Source organism: Pimephales promelas, chromosome 1 (assembly GCF_988280905.1).
Source record: "Pimephales promelas chromosome 1, fPimPro1.hap1.1, whole genome shotgun sequence".
NCBI lineage: Eukaryota > Metazoa > Chordata > Actinopteri > Cypriniformes > Leuciscidae > Pimephales > Pimephales promelas.
Genome location: NC_142769.1, coordinates 4,497,750 through 4,514,831, shown reverse-complemented (window position 1 = coordinate 4,514,831; position 17,082 = coordinate 4,497,750). Strand labels below are relative to the sequence as shown.

Below are 17,082 nucleotides of genomic sequence, written 5' to 3'. Positions count from 1 at the left end.
AGATTGGAGAAACTTAATTTTTCGCCCGAAAAAAAACGAAAAAGGGGTACCACTGTCGTTTTTTTTTTTTCCTGTGCGAAAAAATAAGTTTTTCCAATCTTCTCAAAACTCTGGATTCTGATAGAGGGCCATGGGACTTAGACCTGAGTGCCAAAATGGAGGCTCTAGACCCTTCCAGAGCTGAGATAAGGAGATCCCACTTAGCATTTATGCCATTATAAATATCCAACACTTTCCCTACAAAAAAAGGGGGGGGCAACGTGTTACATAAATCCCATGAAACTGCCTGAAGATCGGTTATAACGATACACAACACACACATTTAGAGGCTTAAATAACTGGGAATGTTAAAGGATGTATAGGCCAAACCAGGTGTTATCAGAATCCCAATATTGACACGATCAATATTGATCGATTTTGAGTTTTGATATCTCAGCTGTAGAAGGGTCTAGAGCCTCAATTTTTGCACTCAGGTCTAAGTCTCATGGCCCGCTATCAGAATCCAGAGTTTCAAGAAGATTGTAGAAACTTATTTTTCGCACCGAAAAAAAAAATGAAATTTTGAGTTTCTCTGATCTTCTTGAAACTCTAGATTCTGATAGAGGGCCATGAGACTTAGACCTGAGTGCAAAAATGCATTTATATTAACTAATTGAATATTGCTTGTTCCAAAGATTTGATTTGATTTATTTTATCATTTTACTGATTAAATAAAATTGTTTCTCTGATTCTAGGCAATGCATTTTGAAAATATGATTATTTAAATAAAACCGATGATAATACTTAATAAACTAGGCTTTTTTTTTTTACCTATTTCATTTATGTATGACAGACAACTGTTTATCGGATTAAGTTTATTAGTTCAATTAGAGTACATTAAAGGAGTAGTTCACTTTTGAAAAAACTTGTGCTGATAATTTACTCACCCCCATGTCATCCAAGATGTCCATGTCTTTCTTTCTTCAGCCGAAAAGAAATTAAGGTTTTGATGAAAACAATCCAGGATTTTTCTCCATATAATGGGCTTCAATGGGAACCAAACTGTTCAAGGTCCAAATGACAGTTTCAGTCCAAACTGCAAACAGTTCAAAGGGCTTTAAACGATTCCAGACGATGAATAAGGGTCTTATCAAGCGAAACGATCGCTCACTTAAGAAATAACAACAACAAAGTTGAAGTTTTATAAGCTCAAATGAGCTTCGTGTCATTTGGTTCATTCAACGAACGAAATGAACAAATCTTTTTTAATGTAATTTGGTTCATTCAACGAACGAAATGAACGAATTCATCGTCTGGAATCGTTTAAAGCCCTTTGAACAGTTTGCAGTTTGTACTGAAACTGTCTTTTGGACCTTGAACCGTTTGGTTCCCAGTGAAGTCCATTATATGGAGAAAAATGCTGGAATGTTTTCATCAAAAACCTTAATTTCTTTTCGACTGAAGAAAGAAAAACATGGATATCTTGGATGACATGGGGGTGAGTAAATTATCAGCAAAAGTTTTTTTTTAAAGTGAACTACTCCTTTAATAGTCACTCATTTATTTTCTGTGTAAATGAGATCCGCTTACCGTCACCGGCTGTAAGGACACTGTCCATACTCTGAGGGGAAGCAGTGAGCTGAGGATAGTGAGGCTCTGCTCCTTCAAGTGAACTTCCCCTTCAAAACACACACCCATTCAGGTCAGTAAATCAAACCATGAGAACACTGATATCATGGAGATTTAGTTTACTTACGAGACAACTGTATTAGTTGAGACTATGTACTCTACTTCTTTGGTCCAAGGGTTCATGAAACTGAACCATCGACTTCTTAAAGTTATAAAAGATCCATCTTTAATCTTGAAATTGTAACAGTTAGTGTTGATCTTCTCTCTCATCTGCAGAACTGCAAACAGAGACGTACAGATCAGAAATCATGACACGAGTCTGGTCACACTGCTCTCAGGAAAGCGCTCTATTGTTACCCTGTCTATGGCATTCAGCAAGATGTCCGATGTCATCCTGATGGAAATACTCATAGAAAGACGTGCCCAGCATCTCTTGAGGTAGATAAGCAAGAATGGCCGTGGCCCTGAAATGAAAAGGGAAATCTTTTACACACAGAGGAGCACGAGTGTTTTTACAGTTCTTGCAAGCCACTATTGTACTAATAATATCATGCAAACATGTTTCTACGCCACAATATTCTGCACTTTCTTAAAGGTGTAGTTCACTTTAAAAAAAAAAAACTTGTGCTGATAATTTACTCACCCCCGTGTCATCCAAGATGTCCATGTCTTTCTTTCTTCAGTCGAAAAGAAATTAAGGTTTTTGATGAAAATATTACAGGATTTTTCTCCATATAATGGACTTCAATGGGAACCAAACGGTTCAAGGTCCAAATGAGAGTTTCAGTGTAGCTTCAAAGGGCTTTAAACGACACCAGACGATGAATAAGGGTCTTATCTAGCGAAACGATCAGCGATTTCAAAAATGTTAGTGACTCGAATAAAGATTTGTTTCTTTTTAATGAACAGGAGAGTCACAAACACATTTGTGCTTGTAAAACTTAAACTTTTTTTATTTATTTTTTAAATGACCGATCGTTTCGCTTGATAAGACCCTTATTAATCAACTGGTGTCGTTTAAAGCCATTTGAAGCTGCACTGAAACTCTCATTTGGACCTTGAACCGTTTGGTTCCCATTGAAGTCCATTATAAGGAGGAAAATTCTGGAATGTTTTCATCAAAAACCTTAATTTCTTTTCGACTGAAGAAAGAAAGACGTGGACATCTTGGGTGACATGGGGGTGAGTAAATTATCAGCAAAAGTTTAAAAGCAATCAACGTTTGCAGAAAATTAAGTATGCCTGCGCCTTTAGACTCCACGAGTGCAGTTGACATACAGTTGACAAAAGGAAAACTGTTCTGTTGTCCTACATTTCGTCCTCTAGCCAGGTCATGACCTGGGTCATTTATCCATTTCTATATTTGGATATTGATCCGCATTGTGCTCAAAAAAACAAAAAACAAAACTGTCACGCTAACATCAGGATTGGTCATACGGTCACAAATCAGTTTATCCATCAGTAGACAAAACAAACATCTCCCAACCAATAATCCGTTTACCTCATAGTTTGCTTAAACATAGGCCCTGGTGCGTTTTTGGTCGATCGGATCGCAAGTGGATGATGTTAAATACAGGTGTAAACAGGCTTTTTCAGCTTGTTCACTTTTAACCACTTCCAGGGGTAGTGGAAAACACATTAGGAGTTTTTGTTTTCGTAGTGTAAATGCTCACGTGATCAAATGTGTTCAAACAGCCACAAAAGACCGTCTTCTCTCCGTCTACTGACTTAATACATTATGGGAAGTGCGCTAGCCAGTCGGGATTTAAACTTTGTTGACTGGAGACCCAAGTTTGGTCTATGGTGGGGACAATATCGACCCTGGCAAAAAGTGATGGGGACATGTCTCACCCGTCCCACCCGCAAATTACGCCTATGGTAATGCCGTAGTTTCTACCTTCACTGCCATACCAAGAGGCTTTCTATATTGGTTGGCGCTGCAAAAGTTCACCCAACTTTTTACTAGGGCTGTCAGTTTAACGCGTTATTAACGGCGTTAACGCAAACCCATTTTAACGGTGTTATTTTTTTATCGCACGATTAACGTTTTTTTTCCCTAGCAAACTTTGTAGTTTTTTCACATGCTTTTGCAACAGGACACGGCATGCGTCCTGATCCATTTCGGCGTCTCGCGCTCGTCATCCACTCAAAACGTGTGTTTGCGGCGTGCCTGTTGTTTTGTTTCCGCTCTAGCTAGATCCGCTTACACTTTGGTCGAAGAAACAACAAAACGTCCTTGCGTGGCGCAAGCCATTGAAATAAATGGGTTTCAGATCGCAACGTGAGGACGTTTCGTGCCGCACACACTCGTTTCGGCTTGCGAGCCGGCCAAATAGTAACGTTACGTTTTGAGTGGATGACGAGCGCGAGACGCCGAAATGGATGCCAATAAGGAAAGTTTACTTTTAAAAAGTTGCCAAATTGTCCCATTGACAAGACCAAAGTGATCTGTGTGTATTGTCATTGTGAACTGAGCGATCATCATCGCAGCACGCCCAATCTGAAACATGATGATGGCCAAGCAAACACACACACACACACACACAGATGATGCGAATTCTCCGCCCCCTCGTCAAAATCAGGACCTCGTCAGTATTTCTTTCACCCTTTTGTTGATAGACAGTGTTACATTGTGTGAGAGATTATTTATATATGTTAGTGTGAAATTGAACACTATTCCAATGCTATATTCAATAATAATAATAAAAAAAAAACATTTGCTCTAAACAAGCCGATCCACTTTTCCATGTTGATAAGAGCATTAAAATAATGTAACAAAAAGAAATCAAAATACATTTAGAATAGATAAAAATGTGCGATTAATCGCGAGTTAACTATGACATTAATGCAATTAATCGCGATTAAATATTTTAATCGTTTGACAGCACTACTGTTTACTGATGCGACATTCGCATATGGCAATTTTTTCGCCACTGGAAGTCCATCAGGCAAAATTCTTCATTGCACAAATTTGGATTTTGCTTGCGAATTTTCGATTTTTTGAACCTTTACACTGCAACCATATTTCATGTTCGGACACCCAGTACTTGCCTTTGGTCCACAAAAACAAACTTCCCATCAATGGCATGGCGCGAGACATACTCTGTCGGCTTCACCCGGATGTCTCCATTCATAGGTTGGGGGACAATATGAGGATGTAATCGGCCAATGGCTACTAAGCAGCTGAGATTACAGCCTTCATTATCAGGCTCATTGTCTTCATCTATCCCCATCTTTATGGGCGGCCAGCTCTTGAGATAGCCAGTGCTGTGGATGGTGCAGAAGCTCTTGCGATCGGCTACATGGAGAACAAAAGCAAAAGTTATGATGAGGAATCGTTGTCTTTGGATATTTAACAATATTCAACAATAGTAAATGAAAGCACTGATTCACCATTCTTTTTGGAGCAAGTCGAGGGGAAATCTTTTTCCTCCATTTTCACGTGGGACCTGTTGCACTTCATTCTGCAGAAGAAGGAGCGTCTGGACCCTGAGCACAATCTGGAGGGGCTAGGGGCAATGTCTGTCCTGACTCGCAGCCCGGCTGAGAAGATCATTTTAAAAACTGGTAAAACTGGTGAAATGTATGTCGTTAAAGGACAAGTTCGGTATTTTACACTTAAAGCCCTGTTTTAAGATCATTTCTGATGAAATAGAACGGTTAAGATAGAATTTTTTCCAAATTTCAATCTTAAAGGGTTAGTTCACCCAAAAATGAAAATTCTGTCAGTATTTACTCACTCTCATGTTGTTCCAACCCCGTAAGACCTTCGTTCATCTTCGCAACACAAATTAAGATATTTAAGATGGAATCTGAGAGCTTTGTCACTCCATTCTAGTCCATAGGCTTCTTGAGGGATTGAAACTTACCGGCCTCGAAAAGTTATTAAAGACATCGTTAAAATAGTCCAAGTGACAAACAGTGGCTCAATCTTAACTTTTTTAAGTGACGAGAACACTTTTTGTACGCAAAAAACAAACGTAAATAACGACTTCATTTCAACCATTAATTTCCTTCTCTTTGGGCCTCGAGTCAGTTTAACGTCACACGTAGGCTCACTATTCGCCGGCGCTGGTCATGTGCGTGATGCGTGTGACGTACAACAACAGATCACCCAAAGAGAAGGAAATGAATGGTTGAAATAAAGTCGTTATTTTTGTTTGTTTGTTTTTTCGCACAAAAAGTGTTCTCGTCGTTTGATAAAGATAAGATTGAGCCCCTGTAGTCACTTGAACTATTTTAACGATGTCTTTAATAACTTTGAGGCCGGCAAGTTTCAATCCCTCAAGAAGCCAGCTCTGTGAGACAGCTCTCAGATTTCATCAAAAATATCTTAATTTGTGTCCCGAAGATGAACGAAGGTCTTACGGGGTTGGAACAAGATGAGGGAGAGTAAATACTGACAGAATTTTCATTTTTTTGGTGAACTATCCCTTTAAAGGAGTAGTTCACTTTTAAAAAAAAACTTTTGCTGATAATTTACTCACCCCCATGTCATCCAAGATGTCCATGTCTTTCTTTCTTCAGTCGAAAAGAAATTAAGGTTTTTGATGAAAACATTCCAGGATTTTTCTCCATATAATGGACTTCAATGGGAACCAAACGGTTCAATGTCCAAATGAGAGTTTCAGTGCAGCTTCAAAGGGCTTTAAATGACACCAGACGATGAATAAGGGTCTTATCTAGCGAAACGATCGCTCATTTAAAAAATAAATAAAAAAGTTTAAGTTTTATAAGCACAAATGCTCGCCTGCTCTGTTCTGTGATGAGCGTTCGTGACTTCCCTGTTTGAACTCGTTCATTAAAATGAACAAATCTTTTTTCGAGTCATGACTCGAAGGGTCCTAGATAAGACCCTTATTCATCGTCTGTTGTCATTTAAAGCTCTTTAAAGCTGCACTGAAACTCTCATTTGGACCTTGAACCGTTTCGTTCCCAAGTCCATTATATGGAGAAAAATCCTGGAATGTTTTCATCAAAAACCTTAATATCTTTTCGACTGAAGAAAGAAAGATGTGGACATCTTGGATGACATGGGGGTGAGTAAATTATCAGCACAAGTTTTTTTTTTTTTTTTTAAAGTGAACTACTCCTTTAACCATTCTATTTAATCAGAAATAATCGTAAAACAGGGCTTTAAGTGTAAAATACCGAACTTGTCCTTTAAACGCTGGAATACACTACTCAACTTTGGTAGTCAGAAGCTACCCAAATAATCAGAAACCAGTGCTGTGTAGTAACTTGAGTGTGTGTGTGTGTGTGTAACCATTTGCAAAGTCAGCAATATCTATGATGCCGAAAAATGTATGCTGGCTAGTGTTCTGATTTTAAAAAGTCCTCGAGTTTACTGTTTGCTTGCATAATGCTGTATTTAAGGCATTTACTTACTTTTAGCATCAATGAGTCTCTCCCGTGGTGCTGTGTCAGATGACGAGAGCTGCTCTTTGACTTTTGCGATGTCTTTTGGATGCAAATAATCAAACAAACTCTGGCCAATCAGGTCATTCTGTAAGATGGGGAGAGAGCAGCAGGCAATATGAGTCACACGCTGACTTATGAGTCATTTCATGGATGTTTTGAAGCATTAGTAGGCCTTACCTGACTGTAATTTAGAATTTTGTAGACGGACTCTGACACAAAAAGGATCTTTCCCCGATCACAGCCCACAACGAATAGAAAACCATCAGCAGCCTGAGACCCAGAGTGAATCACAGCCAAGGATTATCACTCAGTATAACACAAAAAGACACATTACTTTAGGTCACCTACCCTTAATATTAAGTGCTTCAGCTCATCGTCTGATAAAAAGGCTGGCTTGTAGTTAGCTTCAGTATAAGGGTTTGCAGCACCTTAGAAATACAGTAGAAAATAAGCATATATGAGTAATCGATTAGTACTTGTAAGAGTTTGAGACACTTGCGTTCAATTGCAAAACATTTGGGTAGACAAACTTTGTATTCTTCCTTTATAGTATTTATGTGAATATTTATGTGAGATATAATAAAACACATCATATAATGAAGTTATTTTACATTGCAAAACAATGTTGCATACCCATTTAATGCTCTTTTCACTCGGTTTGTTTTGAAACCATTATTGGTGATAATGTTTGTGAATAAAACATAAATGTCAATGTCATACTCTTTCTTGTTAACTTATATTTAACTTTTGAAATCACTTTTATGTTACTGTACTTGGCTACAAATCTACTTGAATGCACATGTCTAGAATTCAGATTACATTTAAAGTCCCAGCCGGGCCATAATGGCTCAATGGGAATGACAGTGTGAACCTCACCTCGAAGTGTTTTCATATGCTGGACCGCCATGCGCAGCACAGTGAGTTTATCCAGTTTGCGGGACATGGCATTGCAGGTAGGCACTAATGAAGCCAGCTCATCAATAAAGCTGTTCATCTTGTCTCTGCGTCTCTTCTCTATCTGACTGTGAGCCTCCCTGTTGACAACCAAGAGTCCAAACCAATGTTACAATTGGAAAAAAAATGGCATATGATCTACAACAGGTTTTAATGATAATAATAAAAAAAAAAATACAGAAATGTTCTGATTTACAGCACCTTGCATTCTTAATCTGCAGATCGACCCTGTTGAGAGAAAAAATATTTAATCTGGGAAATGAATCAATCATGTAAGCTAAATATAACACCACTCACAGATGAACCATATATATATATATATATATATATTAGGGCTGTCAAACGATTAATCGTAATTAATCGCATCCAAAATAAAAGTTTGTGTTTATATAATATATGTGGGTTCACTGTGTATAATTATTTTTTATATATAAAAATACACACACATGCATGTATATTTAAGAAAAAATATATTATTATATAAAATATTTATATTTATATAATATAAATTATATATAAATCTATATATAGTATATACATGAAAATATTTATTAAATATATACAAGCATGTGTGTGTATTTATATATATAAAATAATTATACACAGTGAACCCACATATATTATGTAAACACAAACGTTTATTTTGGATGCAATTAATCGCGATATATATATATATATATATATATATATATGCAGGTATATTATGATTCAATCATGACAACTCTTGAAATAGCTTTCACGCGATTGCAATGTTAATGTATTTTGTCTTGGCAGACTTTATCTGCTGCACTGCTATTATTATGAAGAAAACTGATCGTAGACCAGAAGTTATGAGCAGCATTTCCCTCTAAAAGCAGTCCGAGGCAGCAGCAGGCATTGGTTTGAGGGAGGAAAGTCCACGCTAGTCTCAAGTTTGTGGCCAGGGGGAAAGCAAAGCTTTGCCCAGCCTTACACACACTCCACCTTTGGCCATGCAGCAAATGAAGTGATTGCTTGCAGATTACATGTAAAGGATCTATCAAACTCTAGATGGCCTATGAGATATATATCTTGATCAATAATTCAGCATACCTTTCAAGTTGTTTGTCATTGTCTGCATCCATACTGTCCCTAAAAAATAAACAGTAAACAAATACATTAGCTTAAATAGTTCAGGAGTCAACCAATATAAAGTACTTTGGATTAAAAATGCATGAAATTCACATGTTTATATTTAGTTTAAAGGACAAAAAAGGCTGTCAAACTTTTATCCAAAGTAAAAGTTTGTGTTTACATAATATATGTGGGTGCACTGTGTATAATTATTTTATATATATAAATACACACACACACATGCTTGTATATATTTAAGAAATATTTTCATGTATCTAGATTTATATAAATATAAATATTTTATATATAAATATTTTTTTTTTCTTAAATATACATGCATGTGTGTGTATATACAAAATAATTATACACAGTGCACCCACTTATATTATGTAAACACAAACGTTTATTTTGGATGCGATTAATCGCGATTAATCGTTTGACAGCCCTACTCAAAACCTAATATTTCTGAAAAGTAATCTTTAAAACTAAGTCGTTTTTCACTTACTTGTTAATTGTCAATATAGCTCATAAACGATTTGGTTATGGGCATATCTTATTTATTTCCCATCATGAAATGTCATTACAAGGATGGTACCAGAAACAATATACTATGACTTGATATGATATAACTGCCATTTCGCACACCATCAACTCCAGCTTGGATGTTTCATAACGGCTGGTTTCATAACTGACCAGAATGAGAAACATTACACGCTCTTTACCTGAGGGCTTGACACTGTGATAACATCTACTGCAATTTTTTTTTTTTTCTGTTGGTTAAGTAACTTTTTAGTTACCTGAACCCCCATGACCTCAATTATTTACTTAAAGTAATGCCTATGATTTTAAGCCACATACTGCATCAATAAATATAATGCTTCTGTTCTTGTTTGCAAACAATTCAAATTTCATACTCTTTATAAGTACATGCCAGTTTTATTCAAATAAAACCTCTTGTTGTTTACAAACCCTTCGCTGGAAAACTCTGCATTACATGTTATTTTTAAAAAAACATACATCAAACTCTCATCTGCATAAAATAACTGCTATTTTGCATGATATTTAGACACTGAAACAGTTATTAAAAGGATGATTCTTACCACTAAAAATGAATTGTGCTAATAGTGTTGTTTAAGTGCACACGCTGTTGCGTAGTTTGAGCACCTGATTAACAAAAACAATTCATGCAAATGAGGTAACAGCACAAACATTTTATCAGTCCCTGGCCTGTGGTGAAATTCAAGTTTTTAATGTGTTTGTAATGAAGTTTCGCCATGGATGTTCACCAGAACGAAATCTGAACTAGGAAGAATGTTTCCTAGTTCAGGAATGTTTCCTAGAAAAAAAAAAAAAATTCTCTTTGGACTCAAGGACAAATATATGGAAGAGGATTAGGGCCAAGCTATAATAATGCAATTATATTAATTCATTATAATGCAAGATTAAACTCGTTAAATTTCGAGAAAAAAAGTCAAAATAAAATCTTAAGAATAAACTCATTGAATATCGAGAATAAAGTTGTTGTGTTTCGAGAAAAAACTCGTTAAATTTCGAGAAAAAAGTTGAAATACAATGTAGAGAATAAACTCATTAAATATCAAGAATAAAGTCATGTTTCGAGAAACTGTCTCGATGGTTACTTTCTAAAAACCTTTGCTTTGCTGCCACATTTCATTACGGCTTTTTTTTCGAAACACAACGACTTTATTCTTGAAATTTAACGAGTTTTTTTCTCGAAACACAACTTTATCCTGGAAATTTAATGAGTTTTTTCTCGAAACACAGTGACTTTATTCTCGAAATTTTATGAGTTTATTCTTAAGATTGAATTTTGACTTTTTTTCTCAAAATTTATTTTCAATATTTAATAAGTTTATTCTCAAGATTGAGTTTCAATTTTTTTCTCGAAATTTGACGAGTTTTTTCTTGAAACACATTGACTTTATTCACGGTATTTAATTAGTTTTTTCTCAAGATTGCATTTAAAAAATTTTCTCGAAATTTAACAATTTTTTTCTCGAAACTTAACAAGTTTTTTCTCAAAACACGACTTTATTCTCGATATTTAATGAGTTTATTCTCAAGATTGTATTTCGACATTTTTTTTCTCGAAATTTAACGAGTTTAATCTTCCATTATAATGGCTTTGATCGGGATGGTTTTATTTTTTTGTTATTGCTTGGCCCTAATCCTCTTCCATATAAATACATGTCTGACCATTGGAACGAACCAAAACAACTAGAAAATCGCATTCATGACAATTTATGGAGATTTTATTTCCGTTAGACCTTTGCCTACATTGACGCTTATGCATTAAAGAGGGGCTCCACTGTACCATGATGGTGGCTCTATACGCTGATTTCACGCAGCCACCATTTTCAAATCGAAAGCGAGGCTCCGGTGGGAAAAACCTCGGAAGTACAAATAGAAAACAATGCCTTAGACTACCAACCTGAAGCTGCTGCCGCAATTTACACTATTGGATGGTAATATCCAATATAGGATATGTATATAGTTTGTTCCTGCTTCTTTTTTTACGTTCTGAAATATATATATATATATATATATATATATATATATATATATATGAAGAGTTCAGATGCAAAAGCCTCTAAATGCCATTTCAAATTTTCTTCTAGAATGGTCATTTTTATCAAGCTTGTATATTTAAGTTCAGTAATTTCACTTAAATGGCAATTAATAGGTAATCTTCATTGCCATTTAAGTGAAATTACTGAACTTAAATATATAAGCTTGATAAAAATGATCATTTTAGAAGAAAATTTCAAATGGCACTTAGAGGCTTTTGCATCTGAACTCTTCATATATATATATATATATATATATATATATAAAATTATTTTATTTATAAATGAATTTCACTGGATATAATCTAAAGTATGCAAGAAATGTATGTTCATTTTTAAAATAACTAATTTCTACATTAAAACAACAATACGCCATCAAACTTGCGACTCTCCTATGATTAAAAGTGACACTTCCGGTTTTCTTCCCACCGGAGCGATTTCAAATTGGCGGCTGCGTGAAATCAGTGTATTGACGCATTCCTTCCATTGAACTGCCGTAGCCAAAGCGACATCTACTGTATATATCTATGAACAATGGACAATTTGAGGAAGTGGTGGGTGAAGTGACGTATGCCGTAAAGCAGTCGGATTTTGTAGTTCTTTTTTTGCTTCGGTTACTACCCGAAACCTGAAGTTACATATTGCAAGTAAAAGCCATACAGACCACATCAGGCTATGGCAGACGTATCGTTTAACCTATTGTAAGTCAATGTACCGTCACAAGTGTCTTGGAAATATATTATGAAGGTTGAAAAACTACATAGTGTTACTTTAATGCTCAGTGTTAAAAATGGCAGGGTGAAGAGCAAGTGAACCAGGACTAAACGTATAATCTTTTTTTTAATGGTCCGGACCAAAAGAACCAAGAGAACCGGACTACACACATAGTTAACATGGTCACAATTTTTACCCATGAAAAATCTCTCATCTCTCTGGGTGAAGCGAGAATTTGGATATCAAAGGTACTGGAATACATTTGTCTTAAAATAAGTACAGACTGGACAGCTTGACTAGTTAGCATCTCTTCATCCATACTCACTGACCGTTCACTCTCAGGGTATTGTGTGAGCTGTGAGTTTGGGATGAGGAATCTCATCCATGAAGCCTCAGATCTAAGAGGATAAAATTGGTATTGTTCTCAAAATCAAACGGGTGAGTTGATACAATTTTATTTCTTTATTTAATTAGAGGAATGATGTGCCTGTTCTCAAAGAGAGGCACAAACATTTGCAAAAAGGTACTCTGACAGTACCATGGTTTAGTGATGTTTCAGTGATGATAGCATGTTATATTTCATGGTAATGTTTTATACTGGCCATGCACCGTGGTTATTTAGGTAGCTTTTTGTAAAGGAATAAAATAAACATTCTTATTCACATTTTATACTATTGTAAAATGAAAATCATTTGGATGTTTTGATACTCACTCAAAAGAAAAACCATCGATTCTGTGAAAAGAAAAAAAAATGACAATCATATTAAAAGAATAGTCCACCCAAAAATGAACATTGTCATCATTTACTCCCTCATGTTTCAAATCTGTAAAACTTTCTTTGTCCACGCCATGTATTTGTCCATGTATTTAGTAAATCCTGACAGCAGTTTTTAATGCCAAAACAAGATTTCTGGCGCAAAATGTTAGCTGCTTTTTACCATATTTTAAAGTTGAATGCCCTGAACGAACTAAACATTGGGTCTTACTGTATATCTCATCATAAAACAGAGTTAGAGGATCTGTTAGGAACCGCTCTTACTGATAGTCAGTGATGCTGCCCTTCCTCTTGCGGCTATAGTCCATGCCTGGCGTTCCCATGGAGCCGCTGATCAGGTCAGTGGAACTGGGAGACATGAACTCATTCATTGTGGAGGAGATGTCCATTCTTTGGTCTGCCATTAGATTATCTGCAAAACACAAACATAAATGTAACCCCTTTGTTTCTTGTGTTCTGTAATTGTGAAAACCATATTGAAAGACATCTGCAATTTCACAAACATTACCCTTGGTTTCACAGATGAGACTTAACCTAGTCCTGAACTAAAATGCATGTGAAAGCAGCTTGTTTTTGTTTTGTCTCAAGTAATCCAGAAAGCTACTTAAATGCCCTAATTGAACTAAGGCCTAATCCTGGTTTAATCTAAACCCTGTCTGTGAAACCAGGACGTTTTTTATATGATAATTAAAGACCTAATACAAATAATCCCTTAAATCTGATTTTCATTATTTAAAGGAGCAGAAATTAGAAATACGAAGGTAATGTTCCTTAAACTCACCACAGAGATAGACGAGGGCTGCTCTTCCTTCACCATTTCCCAAGGCTGTCGGATGCGATCCTCCTCTGCAAGAGAACAGAGTTGTAGTAAAGAGTGATAGCTAATCTCCACCCAAACATTTCATAACGTGGACACAAGAGAGGGGTATGGATGATGTAACTGAGCAGACAGCAGCTTCTGAGTGTCCAAAAGTCAGAGGAAAACAGTGAAAATACGTTATTGTATTCTTTTTAAACCTGGAAATAATCCAAGTAAAAGTCTACTTTACTGTATCATATTTGATGCAGACACTTGAACTTCTGGGAGACTTGGGAAAGCACACTTTTGATAAAATTTTTTTTTTTTTTTTTTTTTTTTTTTTAAGTGCCCAAAATGCACAGAATTTGCATGTTGTTTGTTTTAACAAGAACTGGAGTAGGCTATGTCTGAAAAGAAAATGTACCCATTTAAAGGAGAACTTCGGCGCAAAATGAACCTTTGATCTAATAACACATCGGTACATGGTCAACCGTTCTCTGAGATTTGTTTTCATGATTATCGAATGTAAAGAGTTTTATCTCTAAAACCTGTTTAGCTTATAACGCTAGTATATGGAGCATAGAGTAATGAAAATAAAAATCACTAGCTAATACCACTAACAAGGCTCAAAATAGGCCAACATTAACACTGACTGTAGCATAAGCAGGCTCCCTACATGCAAACCAAAGTATTGAGAACTTTGTAAGTGTACAGACCGTTTAATAAGAAGATATTTTATAAAGGAGCCATCTTTGGAAAACAGTTTTGAGCAGTGGAACCACAGACGGCGAACCAAGTGCGCTGGTGAGATGTGAACGAGCCAGAACTTGGCTCGGCGTTCGTGGTTCGACTGCTCGAGACTGTTTTTATTATTAAGTTTGAGTAAAAGTATATGGTGTTTTATAAAATATATATGTAGAAAATAAATATTTGTGTTATTGAAAATAAAAAAGTGGTTAGAAAAATAAAATCGGAATCGGCTAAAATCGGTATCTGCAGGTCAAACTCAATGAAAATCGGAATCGGCCTAGAAAAATGTAATCGGTGCATCTCTAAGAACCAGGAAAGTCTAAAGCAACAAGTCGAATTCCATGAGTTATGCTATAAGCTTAAAGGGTAACTAAACCTTTTCAGAGCCTGACTCCACCCACTGGCAATATTTGAAAATGCTGAAAAAGTGGGCTGACCCCAGCAGAGATAGAGGGGACCAAATAGATGCTAAAACTCTCTATCTTGATCGTTTTCAATACTCACAATTCCAACTCCTGACTCCCTACAGTGGTTTTGAGGACACAAAGATGGTTTTTATACTCGCGTGGTGAGCTGAAACCTGCGTACGTCACGAAGCGCGGAACATCCAATAGGAAAATTCAACTGCAGTAGCCACCGTTCAACCTGAAGAGGGCAGCACTAAGACGTTTTTACACCATATATTGTAGAAATAGAACACTTTATAAACAAATGTCAAAAAAGTTACTCGAATCAATGACTGGTATTAATAAAGATCCATTCTTACAGATCATTAACTAAAAAAAGTTAGTTTAGTGTTTAGTTACCCTTTAAAGAACAAGCACGATGCTGATACACGGATAAGCTTAATACAGTGTGTTCGCAACATGGTGCAGATAACAATGGAAATCGTGTTACCGATATATCCAGATAGACTTAAGCAAGTTGCCAATAACCTGATAGCTTTGAGCAACGAGCATAAAAGGTAAAACTTAGCTTAGCTTTGTGAAGACATTCAGAATTGAATGGATGGTGAAATATAGTCAGATGTAATGTGGATGCCTGATCTCCTTCTTGATATCCTTCTCCCTTTCACAGGAGAAGAGTGCAGATCACATCTAAACTTTCTTCTTGAGGCAGTCACATTAGTATAACTTCAGAAAGAGTCCATGTTAATAGCAATGCGAGAAACAATGCTTACTCAGGTAAACCTCATAAGCAATACAGCAATTTTTTGACATACAGTAACTACTACAGTAAAGTACTACATTTTAGAGCCCGACCGATACAAATGTTTTTGTGTTTTAAATTCCGATATGCCGATATATCGGCCGATATTTTTTTTTTTATTAAATATTGTTGGATTTCACACACGTGTAAAAGAAAAGCTAACTTTTCTGCACAAGATATGTTTGATACTTTTTCTCTATGTCTAAATGTTCACTCCTCGCAAGTATAACTTACATTTTACAATGCAGGGACTGTAACTAGAGATATGCTACTTATAAATACAGTAATCATTACTTTATTTAGGCAGAAAAAGTTCATTGTGGTTTCCAAGCTCATTAATGTTAACGTTTGCGGTCTTCCACTGATGATAGTGGCATTAGCTAGCTTTGTGGTTAGCTAGTCTATGATGAGCCATAATTTAGCAATAGATAACATTATACTGCAAATTGTAAAACATACATTTTCAATATAACAGGCCAAGGAGAGATGGCCATTATAACTGCCGATACCGATATTTTGGAAAATGCCTAATATCAGCCGATATTATCGGCTGGCCGATATATCGGTCTGGCTCTACTACATTTATATATAATATAAACTCATCTGAGGTTTGCGTAGCTTTTCATTACGATGTAAATTGTTTTAAGGAAACATCTCTAAACAAGACATTTTATAACGTCTCATTGGCTTTTAGTTTCAGTCAGAATTCATTTATTGCGATGGATGAATCTGAAGGTAGTTTTTACATGAATGCTAATTCAAGTGATCAGGTTGATGTGCGCATTTATACGTCACAAGCTTCAAATCTGAATTGATTTTTTGATACCCACCGCACGCTGACGAATATTGAGTTTCCTGCTGTCTACAGTATTCTGCTGCTTTCTTTGTTTTAAACAGCAGACTTATTATTTATCTATTACGAGCATATGAACCGTTGTGCTTATATTTATCAAGCTGTAAAAATGGCCAAAACCAGAAACCGGTGAATGAGAGTATGAAAGAAGGACCGGTGGGACGATGTCTTGCTCCACTTCACAGATAATGAGAGCTAGGAGAAAAGCCGATTCAACAACTACAACTGCGTCATACGTCGTCGCGCAATTTCTACATCATTACATCACATACAAACTTTCAGATGTGCTAAACCAATCGGATTAGAAAAGGCATAAGGC

At 36.0% G+C, this 17,082-nt stretch overlaps 1 protein-coding gene across 3 annotated transcripts in view; it reads right to left on the bottom strand.

Moving 5' to 3' along the window:
• bmal1b (basic helix-loop-helix ARNT like 1b) overlaps positions 1–17,082 on the bottom strand; it is an 84,705-nt gene that overhangs the window by 57,982 nt on the left and 9,641 nt on the right. Inside the window, exons 2-16 of one of the 3 annotated variants that reach the window (XM_089118698.1) lie at positions 13,934–13,998; positions 13,417–13,564; positions 13,090–13,110; positions 12,707–12,775; positions 9,055–9,093; positions 8,185–8,211; positions 7,906–8,063; positions 7,378–7,457; positions 7,207–7,299; positions 6,997–7,114; positions 5,002–5,181; positions 4,660–4,906; positions 1,966–2,072; positions 1,736–1,886; positions 1,570–1,658 (exon numbers count right to left, since the gene is read on the bottom strand). In XM_089118698.1, coding sequence (XP_088974824.1) covers positions 1,570–1,658; positions 1,736–1,886; positions 1,966–2,072; positions 4,660–4,906; positions 5,002–5,181; positions 6,997–7,114; positions 7,207–7,299; positions 7,378–7,457; positions 7,906–8,063; positions 8,185–8,211; positions 9,055–9,093; positions 12,707–12,775; positions 13,090–13,110; positions 13,417–13,556 — 1,519 coding nt within the window. In that variant the 5' untranslated portion in view covers positions 13,557–13,564; positions 13,934–13,998. The remainder of the gene's footprint in view (positions 1–1,569; positions 1,659–1,735; positions 1,887–1,965; positions 2,073–4,659; positions 4,907–5,001; positions 5,182–6,996; positions 7,115–7,206; positions 7,300–7,377; positions 7,458–7,905; positions 8,064–8,184; positions 8,212–9,054; positions 9,094–12,706; positions 12,776–13,089; positions 13,111–13,416; positions 13,565–13,933; positions 13,999–17,082) is intronic. The other 2 variants (XM_039690851.2, XM_039690853.2) reach the window with 2 other exon arrangements.